The sequence below is a fragment of the Musa acuminata genome, chromosome BXJ2-7 (genome assembly GCF_036884655.1).
Source record: "Musa acuminata AAA Group cultivar baxijiao chromosome BXJ2-7, Cavendish_Baxijiao_AAA, whole genome shotgun sequence".
Classification (NCBI taxonomy): Eukaryota; Viridiplantae; Streptophyta; class Magnoliopsida; order Zingiberales; family Musaceae; genus Musa; species Musa acuminata.
In genome coordinates this window covers 2,972,437-2,986,322 of record NC_088344.1, presented here as the reverse complement: position 1 = coordinate 2,986,322, position 13,886 = coordinate 2,972,437, and the positions used below count along the sequence as shown (strand labels likewise).

The 13,886-nt window shown below is 41.8% G+C and overlaps 2 protein-coding genes across 3 annotated transcripts; one reads left to right on the top strand and one right to left on the bottom strand.

The window, feature by feature from the left end:
• Positions 1-3,979, bottom strand: LOC103990728 (allantoate deiminase 1). 2 transcript variants are annotated; one of them, XM_065116022.1, is made up of 12 exons: positions 3,767-3,979; positions 3,583-3,680; positions 2,987-3,090; positions 2,819-2,903; positions 2,611-2,727; positions 2,252-2,361; positions 2,069-2,174; positions 1,866-1,952; positions 831-1,067; positions 617-745; positions 378-539; positions 1-290 (listed from the first exon to the last, which is right to left on the bottom strand). In XM_065116022.1, exons 1-12 carry the CDS (start codon positions 3,954-3,956, stop codon positions 147-149), a joined length of 1,569 nt encoding a protein of 522 aa, XP_064972094.1. In that variant the 5' UTR covers positions 3,957-3,979; the 3' UTR covers positions 1-146. The 2 variants fall into 2 exon arrangements, with proteins under 2 accessions (XP_064972094.1, XP_064972095.1); XM_065116023.1 differs by having other exon boundaries at positions 3,583-3,677.
• Positions 3,980-8,260: 4,281 nt separating this feature from the next.
• On the top strand, positions 8,261-11,087 carry LOC135616068 (protein RGF1 INDUCIBLE TRANSCRIPTION FACTOR 1-like). The gene is made up of 4 exons (XM_065115236.1): positions 8,261-8,763; positions 10,169-10,243; positions 10,331-10,471; positions 10,563-11,087. The coding sequence occupies exons 1-4, from the start codon at positions 8,524-8,526 to the stop codon at positions 10,863-10,865; spliced, it is 759 nt and encodes a 252-aa protein (XP_064971308.1). The 5' UTR covers positions 8,261-8,523; the 3' UTR covers positions 10,866-11,087.
• The last annotated feature ends 2,799 nt before the right edge of the window (positions 11,088-13,886 follow it).

The window sequence follows — 13,886 nt, the reverse complement described above, 5'->3', positions numbered from 1 at the left end:
TAATTGGAATGCTGAAACCTTGACTTGATTTTGAGAAACAATGTTAGATCATCCAATGGGATATATACATATTCGACGCACTGATACAAGACAGCTTGAACAAACATGTTGCTACTTTCACCCGGTAAACAAACTGATTGAATCTTTCATGAGCTCATGTAATCACCGCTGACATGTTGGCCGAGGAAATGAAGGAGGGCGAGACCAGCAGCCCAGACATCATTATCCGACACATACTCATCGGGAGAATGGCTGACACCCCCTCGACAACGAACAAACAGCATACCAACCTGCATTTTAGAGCAACGGGGATAAGTACAAGTGTGTGATGTGGGTGAAGACTGATTAATTTTTCGATTAGAGCATGAGATAATGACCTTGGTCAGATGAGACATTGCCATTGCATCATGTCCTGCCCCACTCATCAACACAGGCACTTCGTCTTGGATTTTTCTCGACATCTTCTTCACAGTGGAATGAGCCGCTTGTTTGAGCTGCTGACTTAACTCTGAGTCGCAATGCATTGCCTCTGCAGTATGCTGACATGATAAATGTGTCAGTGTATAGTTCATCAAACATAGAGCAAACAAAAACAGGATTGGATTGAAATCCAGACCTTATGCTCGATGGTACAGTTGACCATTCGATTGTCGCATATTTGATAAACCTGGCGTGAAAATTCTGATACTATGGCTCCCCTATCGTCATCATCCATTGCCCGTATATCGACAGTAAAGTTTACCTGCACAAGTAGAATTTTCACTTCAAACACAAAGTATCCACAGAGAGGAGGATTACTAATAATTAATGTTTGTGCCCAAACTTTCCTGGCCAGGAATGACATTGCTTGCACCTGGCCAGCTTGATATTTCCCCCACTGTGCAGACTAGCCCTGAGAAGGATTCCTTTTTGTAGGATCCACACTGCTCTTTGTAAGTCAAGGCTCTATCAGGATATTTGCATAGACTCTCAAGGTTTACAATCAGCTCAGCAGCAGCTACCATGGAGTCTTGGCGCATTAACATTGGAACTGTACCAGCATGCCCCTGAGAACCACTTACTTTTACCTGGAAAGTAGTTGCAGGTATTATTACTTTGTCGCTTTGAGAAAGATGAATAGAAATTTATGATTACACAAATTTTTTTCTCTCTTTTAGTCTATACAATTATAGACTGATTGCGATAGGTACATATACATGATTTTACGATATGCATATTGTCCTTCATCTGGTTCCATTTCTAGATCATCAACCAGGGTTTGGGCCCAGGACACTTTCAGAGATGGACTTCATATTACAAGCTCACTATTAATTTCAATAAGATAGACCATGATTTTCTCACCCTAATGCACCACTGTCTCTTAGCTTCTTAGACTTATCCCTTAGTAGAACCTACACACAAAAACAATAGTTCAGGTTTTGCTCAAGAAGAATCGACTTAGGTCCTCATAAAATTTGCATTATCGTTAATAAGAAAGGTTTCAAATTTTGGTTGGACCAGTACATAATGATCCACATTTATTGGTCCGACCAAGTACTGGTACCAAAACGTACACTTAACGATACCAGAACGTGTCAGTCAGTATACTGTCTCGAATACCAGTACTGAACCAGTCCAATATGTTTCAGAAGTTGATATCGGACTGTTATCTAAAACCTTATATTTATATTTAGTATAAACTATCGATGTGGTTACTCTTATGGTACCTCAAGATTCACTTGGGAGATAAATTTGACTTCATGTTTAAATTAACTTCTTAAAAAAGCTCTTGCACTTCCTTGTCACAATCAGGAGCAGCTTACTTCAGAAGATTATGTTAATTGTGCTGTAGTTCGCTGATGAGAAAAAAGATATGTAATACAGACCTTCAACCGTGTCTGTCCAGCAATTCCTTTGACGATGCCAAGAGGAGAACCAAGCGATTCCAGTACAGGACCTTGCTCAATATGCACCTGTCATTGAATTTAACATACAATTAATATTTTTAACTAGTACAAGCCTTAAACATGCACACAACAACTCTTATCAGAAATCACAATTAAGAAAAACTTGTGCAGCCAGGTTGTACCTCAATATAACGCCACACTGATTCTGGGTCATACTTGACCTGCAGAAGACTTGCATCACTGCCCTCAAAAGAATTTTCTTTCAGAACATCTTGTATTGTGGCACCACTGGACAAGTTGCATGCATCAGATAATGAGCAAAAGAAGATATTAGATAAAGAGCAGTATCAATTAGTGACAATTACTTCTTATCAGATGTTCTCAATGCTGATGCAGGTAGTTGACCAGCAATAGCAGCACTGCCTAGAAAGGTCGATTGGAACCTGACACCCTCCTCATCACTAAATGCAATAACCTGAAATTTATAACCAAAGTGAAAGTGATGAATATAGTCTAATTTAGATTTCATATCCATCAAGCCAGAACTTTAAAGTGTTAAAAGTTGCCTTTGTTTCATGCTAACAGTGTAAGAAAAAAAAAAAGAATACTAAAATGATAAAGACCAACAACAACAACATTTGGTAGTTATATTCAACAATTTGATTAAATGGACTTGAAATGTGTGACAGTGACCAACAACACTAAGAAAGAAAACTCCACTGACCTCAACCGGCCTGCTAAGTTTATGCAACTTCCCATTTGTCTTCAAGACCTTCAAAGCAGAGATAGTGCATATGATGCCCAGTGATCCATCAAACTTTCCAGCATCAACAACAGTGTCCTACTTAGACCACAATACCCATGAATCATGAGGAATTTATCCATGAACTTTTAATATTTATTGATGGTCCAAGATCTTCACAAATAATTACCGCATGAGATCCAATTAACAAAGTCTCAGCAGTTGTGTTAAGTGCCTCACTTCGGCCATGGACATTTCCCATCTGGTCCACCCACCTGAATGTCAATATTATATGAGTAAATTTCTCAGGGAAGAAACACAATATCTAGCAGAATTAAAAAAAAGACAATGAGCATACGTTCTCAACCCCGCATCTCGCATCCACTCAATGATAAGTTGTGCAGCTTTTACAGAGGCTGGACTTAGGAATGTCCTCTCAAGATATCCATCAGCATCAGATATCTGCTCAGAAAGAAACATATTAGCACACAAATATGATTTTCTTGAGATAGATCTAACAACAGCTATGATATCCATATCAACCATCACAATCAGCAAACATACTAAAATCAACAACAAGAACAGACATGTAACAATGAAAACAAAGCAGGCTATTCTGATATGACGACATGTTTGAGCAAACAATCATTAATCTTACGAATACTCATGCAAATGTAACAATTTAATTATCGATACAAAGACTCATGCAGTATTAACAAAATCATTTAAATCTTACAAATGTCATATAGGTAAAAACAAAGAAGAACACAAACATTTATACACATCAATCTTCCGATACGACTATCAATCTTCTCCGGCATTCATCGATCAAGTGCCTAGTGAAAAAATAATCTTTACGATCTTAAAATCTGGAAATGAATTCATTTATGTATATCTTCAACTAACAAACAACAAAGAAAAAAAAAGCAAAAAAAGAGCAACTATGCCCCCAACCTTCGCGAGCTGATTGATCCTTTCCACAGCTTCATCCCTCAAAATCCCTGCAAACAACTGATTTCTTCCATCGTCGACGCTCTCCGCCTCCAAACCTTCTAATATCCCGAATAAATAGCAGAAAATGGGTCAAAATCGCCGGAAAAAACCAATAATAGATAACATCCAACGACGATTCGATTACCGGCGACGAGAAGAAGTATCAGCGCAATCGAGAGCGAGGGAACCGATGCATTTTTGGCAGGAACAGAGTGAAAAAGCGAGCTTTTTCCGGAAACGACGGCCATTAGGGTCACGTCGCTCCGCTCCACAAGCACCGGCTCGCAATCGCTTCGCGTCCGTGACAGCGGACGGTGGGAGGTGATGAGGAACATGCACCAAGCGGTTCGATGTCCTGTGCTCCTTCAGATCATCTATAAATTAGCAAACCTCGGTGAATCGCAACCGTCCAATACGTCTCACACGCGATCTTCTCTGTCAATTTACGCCCATTATATTGCTCCTGCGGCACAAAATATCGCTTCCGTGATGCACAGCATCTCTACTTTATACTTCCCTGCAATGTTGCGCGTAAAAAGAAGTATGCAAATGGAAGCATCACCGTTAGATCCGATACCCAGTAGATCCACAGCGTAGGATGTGGGGCCACCCACAGCGGGCGCGTGCCGGAATCTTGCGGATGCGGAAGACATTTCACGGACCCGCAAGTGGCACCCATAAATGCACCCACGTCAGCTAACGAGCAGCGGTGCGCTGAGGTCAGCAGTTGCGCATCGTTTCGACGATGACAGGGTTGGGTGGTTCTCGTGGGTACGGCACTTGGTGGTGGGATATGAGTTGGACTTGGGTCAAAGGCGGCAAGATTCACGGATAGATCCTGTAAACACCGTAATCTATCTTTTCTCCATCCTGTTTTCTCATATTCGAGCCATAAAAAGAGATATAGATCTTACTCTGGAGTCCCAGGATTGACACACGACTCTGATGTCAAGGTGAGAGGCTGATAGCTCAATGGTATTGATAGAAGGAGAGTATCAAGAATTTAAATCGGATCCATCGTAGATAATAGAGTATTATCATAAATCAAACTTGTGGCAGGTGATTAGTACCCAAGTAGTGGAAATATTACGTAGGATAGCATGATGGTGGTGAGATGAATGTGCATGGAATCGTATGCAGAGGAGACAATGGATATTACATAGACAGATGTAGATAGTTATAGGGACAAGAAGAGGACGTGTTTCTGTCGCTAATGTTGTGTAAAGCACAGAGAGGCAGACTGTTCCTAAGAATATATAATTAATGGTGACAGGGGAAGCAATTAATCGTGGTCTCTAATTTAATGGATTTCATGACTGTTGATGCAAACAGCTGTTGGTCACACATACATAATTAAAGAGGGTCATGAGAACCACAAGACATGGCAAACACAAGCAAGAAGCTGCTGGTGTTAGGTATGTCTTTGGGAGTGGTTGTGAAGGAAGGATCAATCTCTTGGTGAGTTCTCAAGAGATTTGTCCAGATTGTTGAGGTTACGTAAGATAAAGAAGAAGCTCATTTGTTTGTTGTAGACTTATCATATTAGATCATGGCTACACTCTTCTCTCTCTTCGTTAATATCATCACCAAGAGAACTCAGTGAAGCTAATTACGTACAGACAGGAAGAACTTCTTCTTTGTCCACAGCTATGTCACAGTGAGTTCTCGCAAGCCTCACCCAAATGGCCATAGCCGGCCCATGGAGTGACTGTGTTGGTTTCATGTCAGTTCCCCATATAGATTGAACATCTCCTGACTCAACGTTCTTTTATGAGGTACAAATTAATTTCACTTTTCGGATAAATTGATCTCGAAACATATTGAGATTTTGTTTTCTTCGTCATGAAGAGAGAATTCCGGTGTCGAAGAAGTCTTTTCTCTGCAAGATCCTTTCTTAAATGCTTATACCACACATTTCATGTTTCCCACCAAGGAGGCATCCACAGCAGAGCATCATGTGTTAGCAGTACTGAACTCTCATCTTCTAGTTTTTGGAAAGGCATCCTCTTTGGGAGTGTAATCAATCGATGGGAAGACATGAGTGAGGGATTGTCAACTCAGAAGCTCTCGATTAATCTGGGATGTCCCCAGCTCCATCTCTGGATCCAGTGGGCCTCTTCAAAGCTGAGAAGATGATGGATTTGAACTTGTTCTTGGGATGTCAAGAGCTGAAGTACATCTTTTTACCTTGGAACATTAGATACTCTTGCAAGCTACTGCAGAAGATGCAATTTTCTGTTCTGCGGAAACTGTGAGGAAACAGAAGTTGTATTATTTCCTGCCAGAAACTGTGTCTCTCTGATGCACCGATTCTGCTGAAAGCAACAAGAGTTGCTGTGGCTCCAGTCACAACATTTCATTGTGTACAGTCTTATCTGATCCAAGTTGAATTCAATCTACAACCTTGTCCATGAAACTGCAGTGTGTAATAGCATTTTGCAGTCGACTTGCAGAGTGGGTGATAGTATTTTCCTAGACATGTGTATCAGATCAAATAGGGTTTTCCAGTGATTCTTTAGTCTAACTAGACTTGCTCTACAAAATCTTGGCTGCTGTCTAAATGTCACCAAACAAGAGCTTCATCTCATATACAGGAAGACAATATTCCTAGAGAAACTGCAGCAGGATCACAAGGCATTCATTCTATTCATTCCCCAAGCAGTAGTATTAGATGATCACCTTGAATCGAACAGAGGATCCTTGTCAACCAAGATGACACTTATCTGCCATCATCCGAGTAGCTGAACATGAAATGCCGGTGCTCTGTTTACTTTTAAGCATGCATCATCATGCTTATAAAGAGAAGCCTCTTAGGCAACATCACTCATAAGTGGCTTAAAAAGCATGGACATGCATAATGTGTCATTGATGATCATCTTAGAGATGTAATAGTGGTTTCACATGCATGCACAAAGCATAGAGAGTGACAAGGCAATCTACTTTTTACGGTCTACCATAGGATAAGTTCCTTTGAGAAGAAAACGATGATCATGAAATGTAATAGAGATGTGTCCTTGTGGTGTCATATCTTCTCTCTTTGCTCAGTCACTAGTTGTTCCTAATTCATGAACCGAATCCATGTGGATGTCTGTAAATACCTGAGGACAAGAATAATGATGATAATCCAATTTGTTTATGGATCCATCTATCAGAAAAAGAAAACCCTGACCCTGAAAGTAGCAGATAAATTAGCTGCACAAATATGGCAGACATGGAAGTCTGGTTTCATTTCTGAAGCACTTGTAAGAAGTGGAACGAGTAAGCTTCTGTGGGTAAAGGTTTCCTGGCCCAAAGATCACTGATACCTCCATTTGTGTCACGAGAATGATTGGTAGGTGAGGAGAAAGCTAACCATGTGAAACATTTCAGAGATTCTGGTCCTTGTGCTTCATCATTAAACTGGCATCAAAACTTGGTGTTGCTCTTCTTGTCCTTGGAACCACTTCGCTGGAGCAACACAGGTTGCAGAGAGATCCATGAGCACAAGTGTCGATCGGTTCATGGAGGAGATGAAGCAGAGGGACTCATCCATGGGTGTTTTGAGTTCATGAGAAGCTTATAAACTGATACTTGGTCATAAATCTCTCCTGTTCATCGTTCTGAAAGTCCAGATTAAAACTCATTTCTGGATCTTTTCCTGAACCTGCTGCTAAAATGAAGAAGAATAATGTGTCACTCAGCAAAGGAAATCTTGACAAGAGATGAACACAACTCCTTTTGATTTGGTGTCTCCATCAGGGAAGCAGTGGCCATGCTTCAAGCTTTTCGAGTCAGGTGACGCTGATCAACAATGACCAAAAGGAAGCCTCATCACATGCAGACGGGCCCATGTTATTAGTTAGAGCTTCCATCTTTTCCAGGTTTTGCCAGTGCAGTACACTTCCTTCAAGTGGAATTCGACATGCTTTTGCCATGGCTGCCTAACAAAGCCCAAAAAAACCCTCCTTTATTTTGGTCTCTCAGATTCTTGCTAGCTTGCATGATTGTGAGTTGAACAAAAGAGCCCAATTCATACTGTTACCCACAAGGCTATGGAAGAATGCTGATGTACCTATGCAGATTGCTGAGGAAAGGGTTGAACGGAGATGACATGTTTCGTGATCCCATCATCTTCATCCTTTTCTTGGTTAAAGAAAAATATCAAGATCAAAATGCACTCAGATGCAATGGAATAGAACAGCAAGATTGAATCGAAACCAAATAATTAAAGAAGCCAGACACAGGAAGCAGGAGAGGGAGAGGGAGAGGGAGAGGGAGAGAGAGAGAGGTAAAAAAAGGAACAAGGCAAAACAGTGAAAGGAAACAGAATCTCTTTTTCTCCTGCTTTCTCTATAATTTCTCAGCACCACAGCTTAACATTTCATGGGGAGGGCAAAAACCAGGCAGGAGATCACAGGAAAAGTACAAAGATGTAGTAGTGGTGGGTTCCTGTCTCTCCTCCATCAACACCAACACCAAATCCACCAACCCCTGCAATTTTACACTCACATAAAAAACACCAATGATGCTATATAATCTCCAACGCATTCCTTATCAATCCTTGGCACGAGGACAAATTATTTTCTGTCACCTCTCTTAAATCACACATTCTCACTCACACACACACACACTTTTCTCTCTTCTCCTTGTTTCTCTTTCTTTGTCACCATCTTTTTCCTGTGTCTATCGCTAGTCCTGTTCCTGCCAGCCTTCTATAAATAGGCGCAGGAGGTTCGTTAAACCCTCCCAGCTTCGCCTTTTCTTCTCCAATCCTTTTAAGCTCAAGAACATACCCTTACTATTGTTCCTCTATAAAGTTTGGACAGGCAGTGGGAGAGATAGGGAAGAGTAAGAAAGAGAGGGTGTGTTAGCTTCGAGGAGTCATAGAGAAGAGAAAGAGAGTGTGTGTGAGAGAGAGAGAGCATGGGAAGAGGGGAATATGGAGGGGGGAATGGGGTGGCAGCCGAAGCAGGAGCAGCAGCAACAGCAGCAGCAGCAGCAATGCCGGGGTGGCTGGGGGGGCTGGTGGAGGAGAGCTTCTTCGTGGGCTGCGGGGCCCATGAGAGCCGGAAGAAGAACGAGAAGAACATCTTCTGCCTCGACTGCTGCACCAGCATCTGCCCCCACTGCGCACCCGCCCACTCCTCCCACCCTCTCCTCCAGGTCTGTTCCTCTTCCCTTTTCCTTCCCTCCTCCTCCATGTCTTCTCTGCCTGAGCTCACAAATCATCTTCCTTCTTTCCTCTGTTCTACCCACAAAGTGCCAGTTTCAGTAGCATTAGCTTGTCGCTCAGGACATTACTTCTCTTCTTTTCTCCTCCTAGTTCTTGATTTGGCTTCTTGAACTCAATCATGTTTCCCCTGCGTTCTTAAATTACACAAGCACGCATCTTTTTGACTACTCATTCTAAGAATTCATCCAAGAATTCTCTGAAGACTGCAAGTTTCTGTCAGTTCTTTTGGTTGTCATGGTGGTGGTCTTCTTTAGGTCCATACTTGCTCTCTGTTTTACCAAGACTCCCTAGTATTATTGCCTTTTTACTTTGTCTTAAATGCTCTACTTTCAGAAGGAAGGACAAAGTGTTACCATCTTGGTTTCTTTTCTTTTAGAACATGATATCCTAGCAGTAATAATTGTTGCAGCAATGATGCTAGTGGGGATACCTGAAACACACTTATATGCCTCTCTCTTTTTCTGTTTACAACACAGCCTGCAACCATGAACATTTGAAAGTGGTAGATATGGCTTTCCTGCAGTTAATTTTCTACTGTTGGTGAGAGTTTTGAGTGGTACTATTAATTTGCACAGCAAAATGTTCTGTAGATTTACAAACCTGGCTTAAGGATTTTTGCTCTTCTTCTAATGCTCTTTTCCCTACAAAAAGTTTTATCTTTCCATTTAATATTAGGTCTCTTCCAGATTCATTTTATTACTTTATTTTCTTTTCTTTGTGCAGTCTTCTTTGTCATAATAATTTTGATGCATTTGATCTCAGCATCCCATACTTCTTCTCACGATACTTTTATCAGTCTTTTTGTGTCAAATTAATCTTTTTTCACACTGGAATTTTCCCCCCTTGTCATTATCTTTTGTATTTACCTTTACTGAAGTAATAAAATTGGCTGCTTTGCTTTTCATCATTTATACTTCCCTCTTGGTAATTCCCAAAAATCTACCACAAGGTATCAACTTTTCACCTTAATTATTATTATTTTGAGGATCTCAATTCGTAAAAATAAATTTTTACCATGGATAGTAACATCCTGAGATCAAATCCAATCTTTTATATATATATATATATATAAATGGAGAAAAGTAATACATTTATGTAGAAAATTGGCTCCATTGATCTTTCCTTCTCGGTGAAGAAAGCTTCAAAAAGTTCACATTGTGGCCAACCTCAAGATGTACTATTTTGCCTTAAAGACTCAGGGCGACTGATGGTTGGTGAATAAGTACCCAATGGCTCATACTTTAATGAACTCAATTAGTAGTTAATCTTGAAGCTTTACAGGATTCTCCATTACCAACACCATCACAATCGCTGATGAATGCACGAAAATTTCAGGTGAGGCGTTACGTCTACAACGATGTGGTTCGATTGGATGATCTCGAGAAGCTGATAGACTGCTCTTATGTTCAGGTGCTGTGACTTCATTTCCATGTAAGAGATGAAGGGGTTATGGGTGACATGTGTTGTTTCTTCTTAGATGTTTGTTGTTCTTGACAGCCTTACACCATCAACAGTGCCAAAGTGGTGTTTCTGAAGCCAAGGCCTCAATCCAGGCCTTTCAAGGGCTCGGGAAACATTTGCTTGACCTGTGACAGGATCCTCCAAGAGCCCTTCCACTTCTGCTCCCTCTCCTGCAAGGTAATTGTCTACCATGATCATGTCTTGTCCGGAAGCTTCAATGTTCATGGCTGGTATCCATCACCAAGATGGGCATGTTTCGGGGTTGCAGGTGGATCATGTTCTGGTGCAAGGGGAGGACCTGTCGAGCATACTGTTCAGGTTCAACGACTCGGACCTCGCCTTCTCCCACTTCGAGAACCTCCGGGTTGACAGCTCCGATCTCCTCATCGAGGACGACGGCCAAGTCACCCCGAGCTCGACCCTGGAGGAGCGCCACGGCTGCTCGGCCTCGGCCAACGGCGGCAGGGGCAGTCTGGGGAAGAAGAAGAAGACCGGTGGCTTCTTCCCTCAGATCGTCCTCTCCCTGAGCAACAGGAGGAAGGGAGCTCCTCACAGATCTCCCCTCTCCTAATGTAGATGGCTGTGGCTGTGGCTGTGGCTGTGGTGCACGAAATGCCCCTATCCATGTGGGGGTGGTGTGGGGGCATTCCGGGGCAGGGTTGCGTTGGTCTATGGATTGGAGGAGAGTCACTGAGCATTCCCGTTACTGACTTAGGTGGGCACAGTGGATGATGTTTCAGGCTCACAGTGCTTGCCAATTTTGTTGTGATGTAATGGAATGCATACTTCTATATCCTACCTTTATATATTTATATATATATATATATCACGCTTTGTACTTGGTCTCTTTCTATACTATTTGTCTCTGTCTTTGACCAACACTGCCTCCTCCAGCCATGCTCAGTCGAAGCCATTAATGGGTTACACACATAAGAGGAAATATTATACGAGTTGGGTGGGTTGATGTGAAGGAACTCCTTGTGGGGATGGGGATAGGAGGTCTGAGACTTCTGTTCTCCACTGTGGGCTTCTGCAGCAGCAGCAGTAGCTGCTGCTGCTGCTGCTTTCCCATATCACCTGGATGGATGCCATCTCCCTGACTGTGGCCAGCTTTTCCTGGCGGTGGTGCTTTGCATCTCGGTATGATCCCAAGAAGGCTGTGATAAATGGTGCATCGGGCATCGTTCTCCATGCCACCGTTTTTAATGATCTCTTGGAACCAACTGAAACACAGTCCTGTATCTCTGAATCAAGGATGATGTTATGTGGCTGAGAATCCTGTGGTTGGTGGAACAGGATTGGATCAAGGAAGATGCAGAGACCCAAAAGTTTGACCTGGAACTTGTTCACCGATCCACCTTGGAGGGCTGCCAAATGACCATGATTGGCTGCTCGTCTCAGGATTCACATGGCCTGCCACCATCTTCTTCATCATCATTCTTGAAGATCCTGCACTGTGTTTGTGACAGAATGAAAATTTTATCTATCATTCTCCCCATCATCAAAATCACAAACATATTAAAAGAGAAATCCAATGTAGTCACAGGATATGAACAAAAAAAATCCTCTTTTGCCAAGTTAGCATAAAGAAATCCACTAGACTGCCAAAGATATGTAGTCAAATTTTGTAGCGCTTACTCGCATCACGTGAAGGTCTATTACTATACCCACACAGATGCATGATAGATGTGGAGAGAGAGAGAGAGAGAGAGAGAAGAGCAATGAATTCACCGAGAAGAGCGCCGTTGGGAGGGAGGGAGGGAGGCGTTGCGTTGGCTTGTTTTGGGCGAGTCGCTTAACACTTTTTTGTTGGGGCATTGCCCGATTGACCGCAACACAACAACGACGTTCTCAGTTCCCAAACCCTAAGCAGCATTTGAAACTGCGCCCTGTCGGAGCACATCTCCCACAAACCGCGACAAGGCTCCATTGCTCAACTATTACCTAAACAAAGCCTCCCACCTCACTCTCATTACACTTTGGTCTCAGCATTCCCATATAAATATCACCGGACCTCTCCATCCGATCACCTGTTTGTGTCACTGTATTCGTCCATCTTCCTATCCTACATGAAGCCTCTTGTGACAAGGAATATCTCGGATTATTAAGTTGCAGAGAGCTCATGCACTGAAAGCAGCACAAGGAATATATAAATATTTATATATCTAATCCTGAGCTCATCTTGTCTTTCCCCTTACCCTAAGATGATGAAGTGTGTGCACTCGATGGACTAACATTTTATCTCTTTGTTATCTTTTTTATCCATATCAGATTCCTTCCACAAGAACAAAGAAAACCAATTGATATTGGCGATTGTTCAACATGATGTGGATCATTTTCATAGCAAAGAGTGTAGGAAGAAAACTTTAGCTGTGAAAGTGACCTCTCATGTGAGATTCTAGGACAAGTGAGAGAGAGATAAAAATGTAGTGGCACAACTGCTCTTTGCTACTGGCTTTTACTCGTTACCTTTTACCCTTCCCTCCCCACTTCTCTCTTCTCAAGAGAATGCATCCGTACCTGTTGTTTAATTGCAGTGAGAAGATAAGATCTGAATTGTGAGATGCAATCATGTGGCATGTCTCTGAAGGGGATGGGATGACTGAGCTTCCTCGAGGCCAAAGCTGGTTAGGGCTTCCCAGATATCTGTGCCTAGTCAAATGTGCCACATGCCATTATAGTATTGGACCACCTCAGTACATGTTCCTCCTTGTCCTCACAAGAGTTTGCGGTGTGTCATTACGATTTCTTCATCCAGACAAAGAAATCGTCTTCCTTTCTTTTTGGTTTACCATTTTGCTCATACATCCTTAATATCTCTTTGTAGAGATGGTGGTTGTGACCTTTGATTACTGCTCCTAATTTGGATAGACAAGTTGTAATCGTTCAAGACAAATAATGAGGAGACATGTAGAGAGCCACCTTACCAACATTTTGCCTGCCTTTGTTGTGCTTGCAAATGTATCGGTGAAGTCGAATCAAAACTTGGCATATCATTCATTCATTCATTCATTGCCAGTGCAAACTTTACGTGGAAGTCATGTGCTATCCCCTTCGAGAACAAATTTATGATGTCAAGCAACATGGTCTGAAAAGCTCAAATATCAGAATCCTCAAACTTTCATGTTTCTTCTTCTTCTTCTTCTGCTTGCTTGTTTCTTTCTCGCTTCATTGTCTTCTTTTCTGTTCCTCATGGAAGAAAAAGCTCCAAATCGAAGCAATTTGATGGTGTGGCAGATCCTGATCATCACCTCTCTTTCCATTTGAATTTTTTCCATGGATATATGTATATATATATTTCTTACATATTTTTCATGTAAATGTGCACAAATATGTTCAAAACTTACAATATCTTCCAGTATGACTGTCATCACCTCCACCACAAATGTTTAACATAACTTGGGTCTTCATATTATAAACACTATCATCTTAATCATCACTGTACGATCACCATAAATCATTACATCAACACAATCATCATTACCATTATCTTCATTTTCATCAGTTCCGTCGGCCATCATCTCTATATTTATAGGAGGAGCCTCGTGCGCCGAGTATTCTTTTGTTGAAACTAGTTTGAATTCGTGATCAA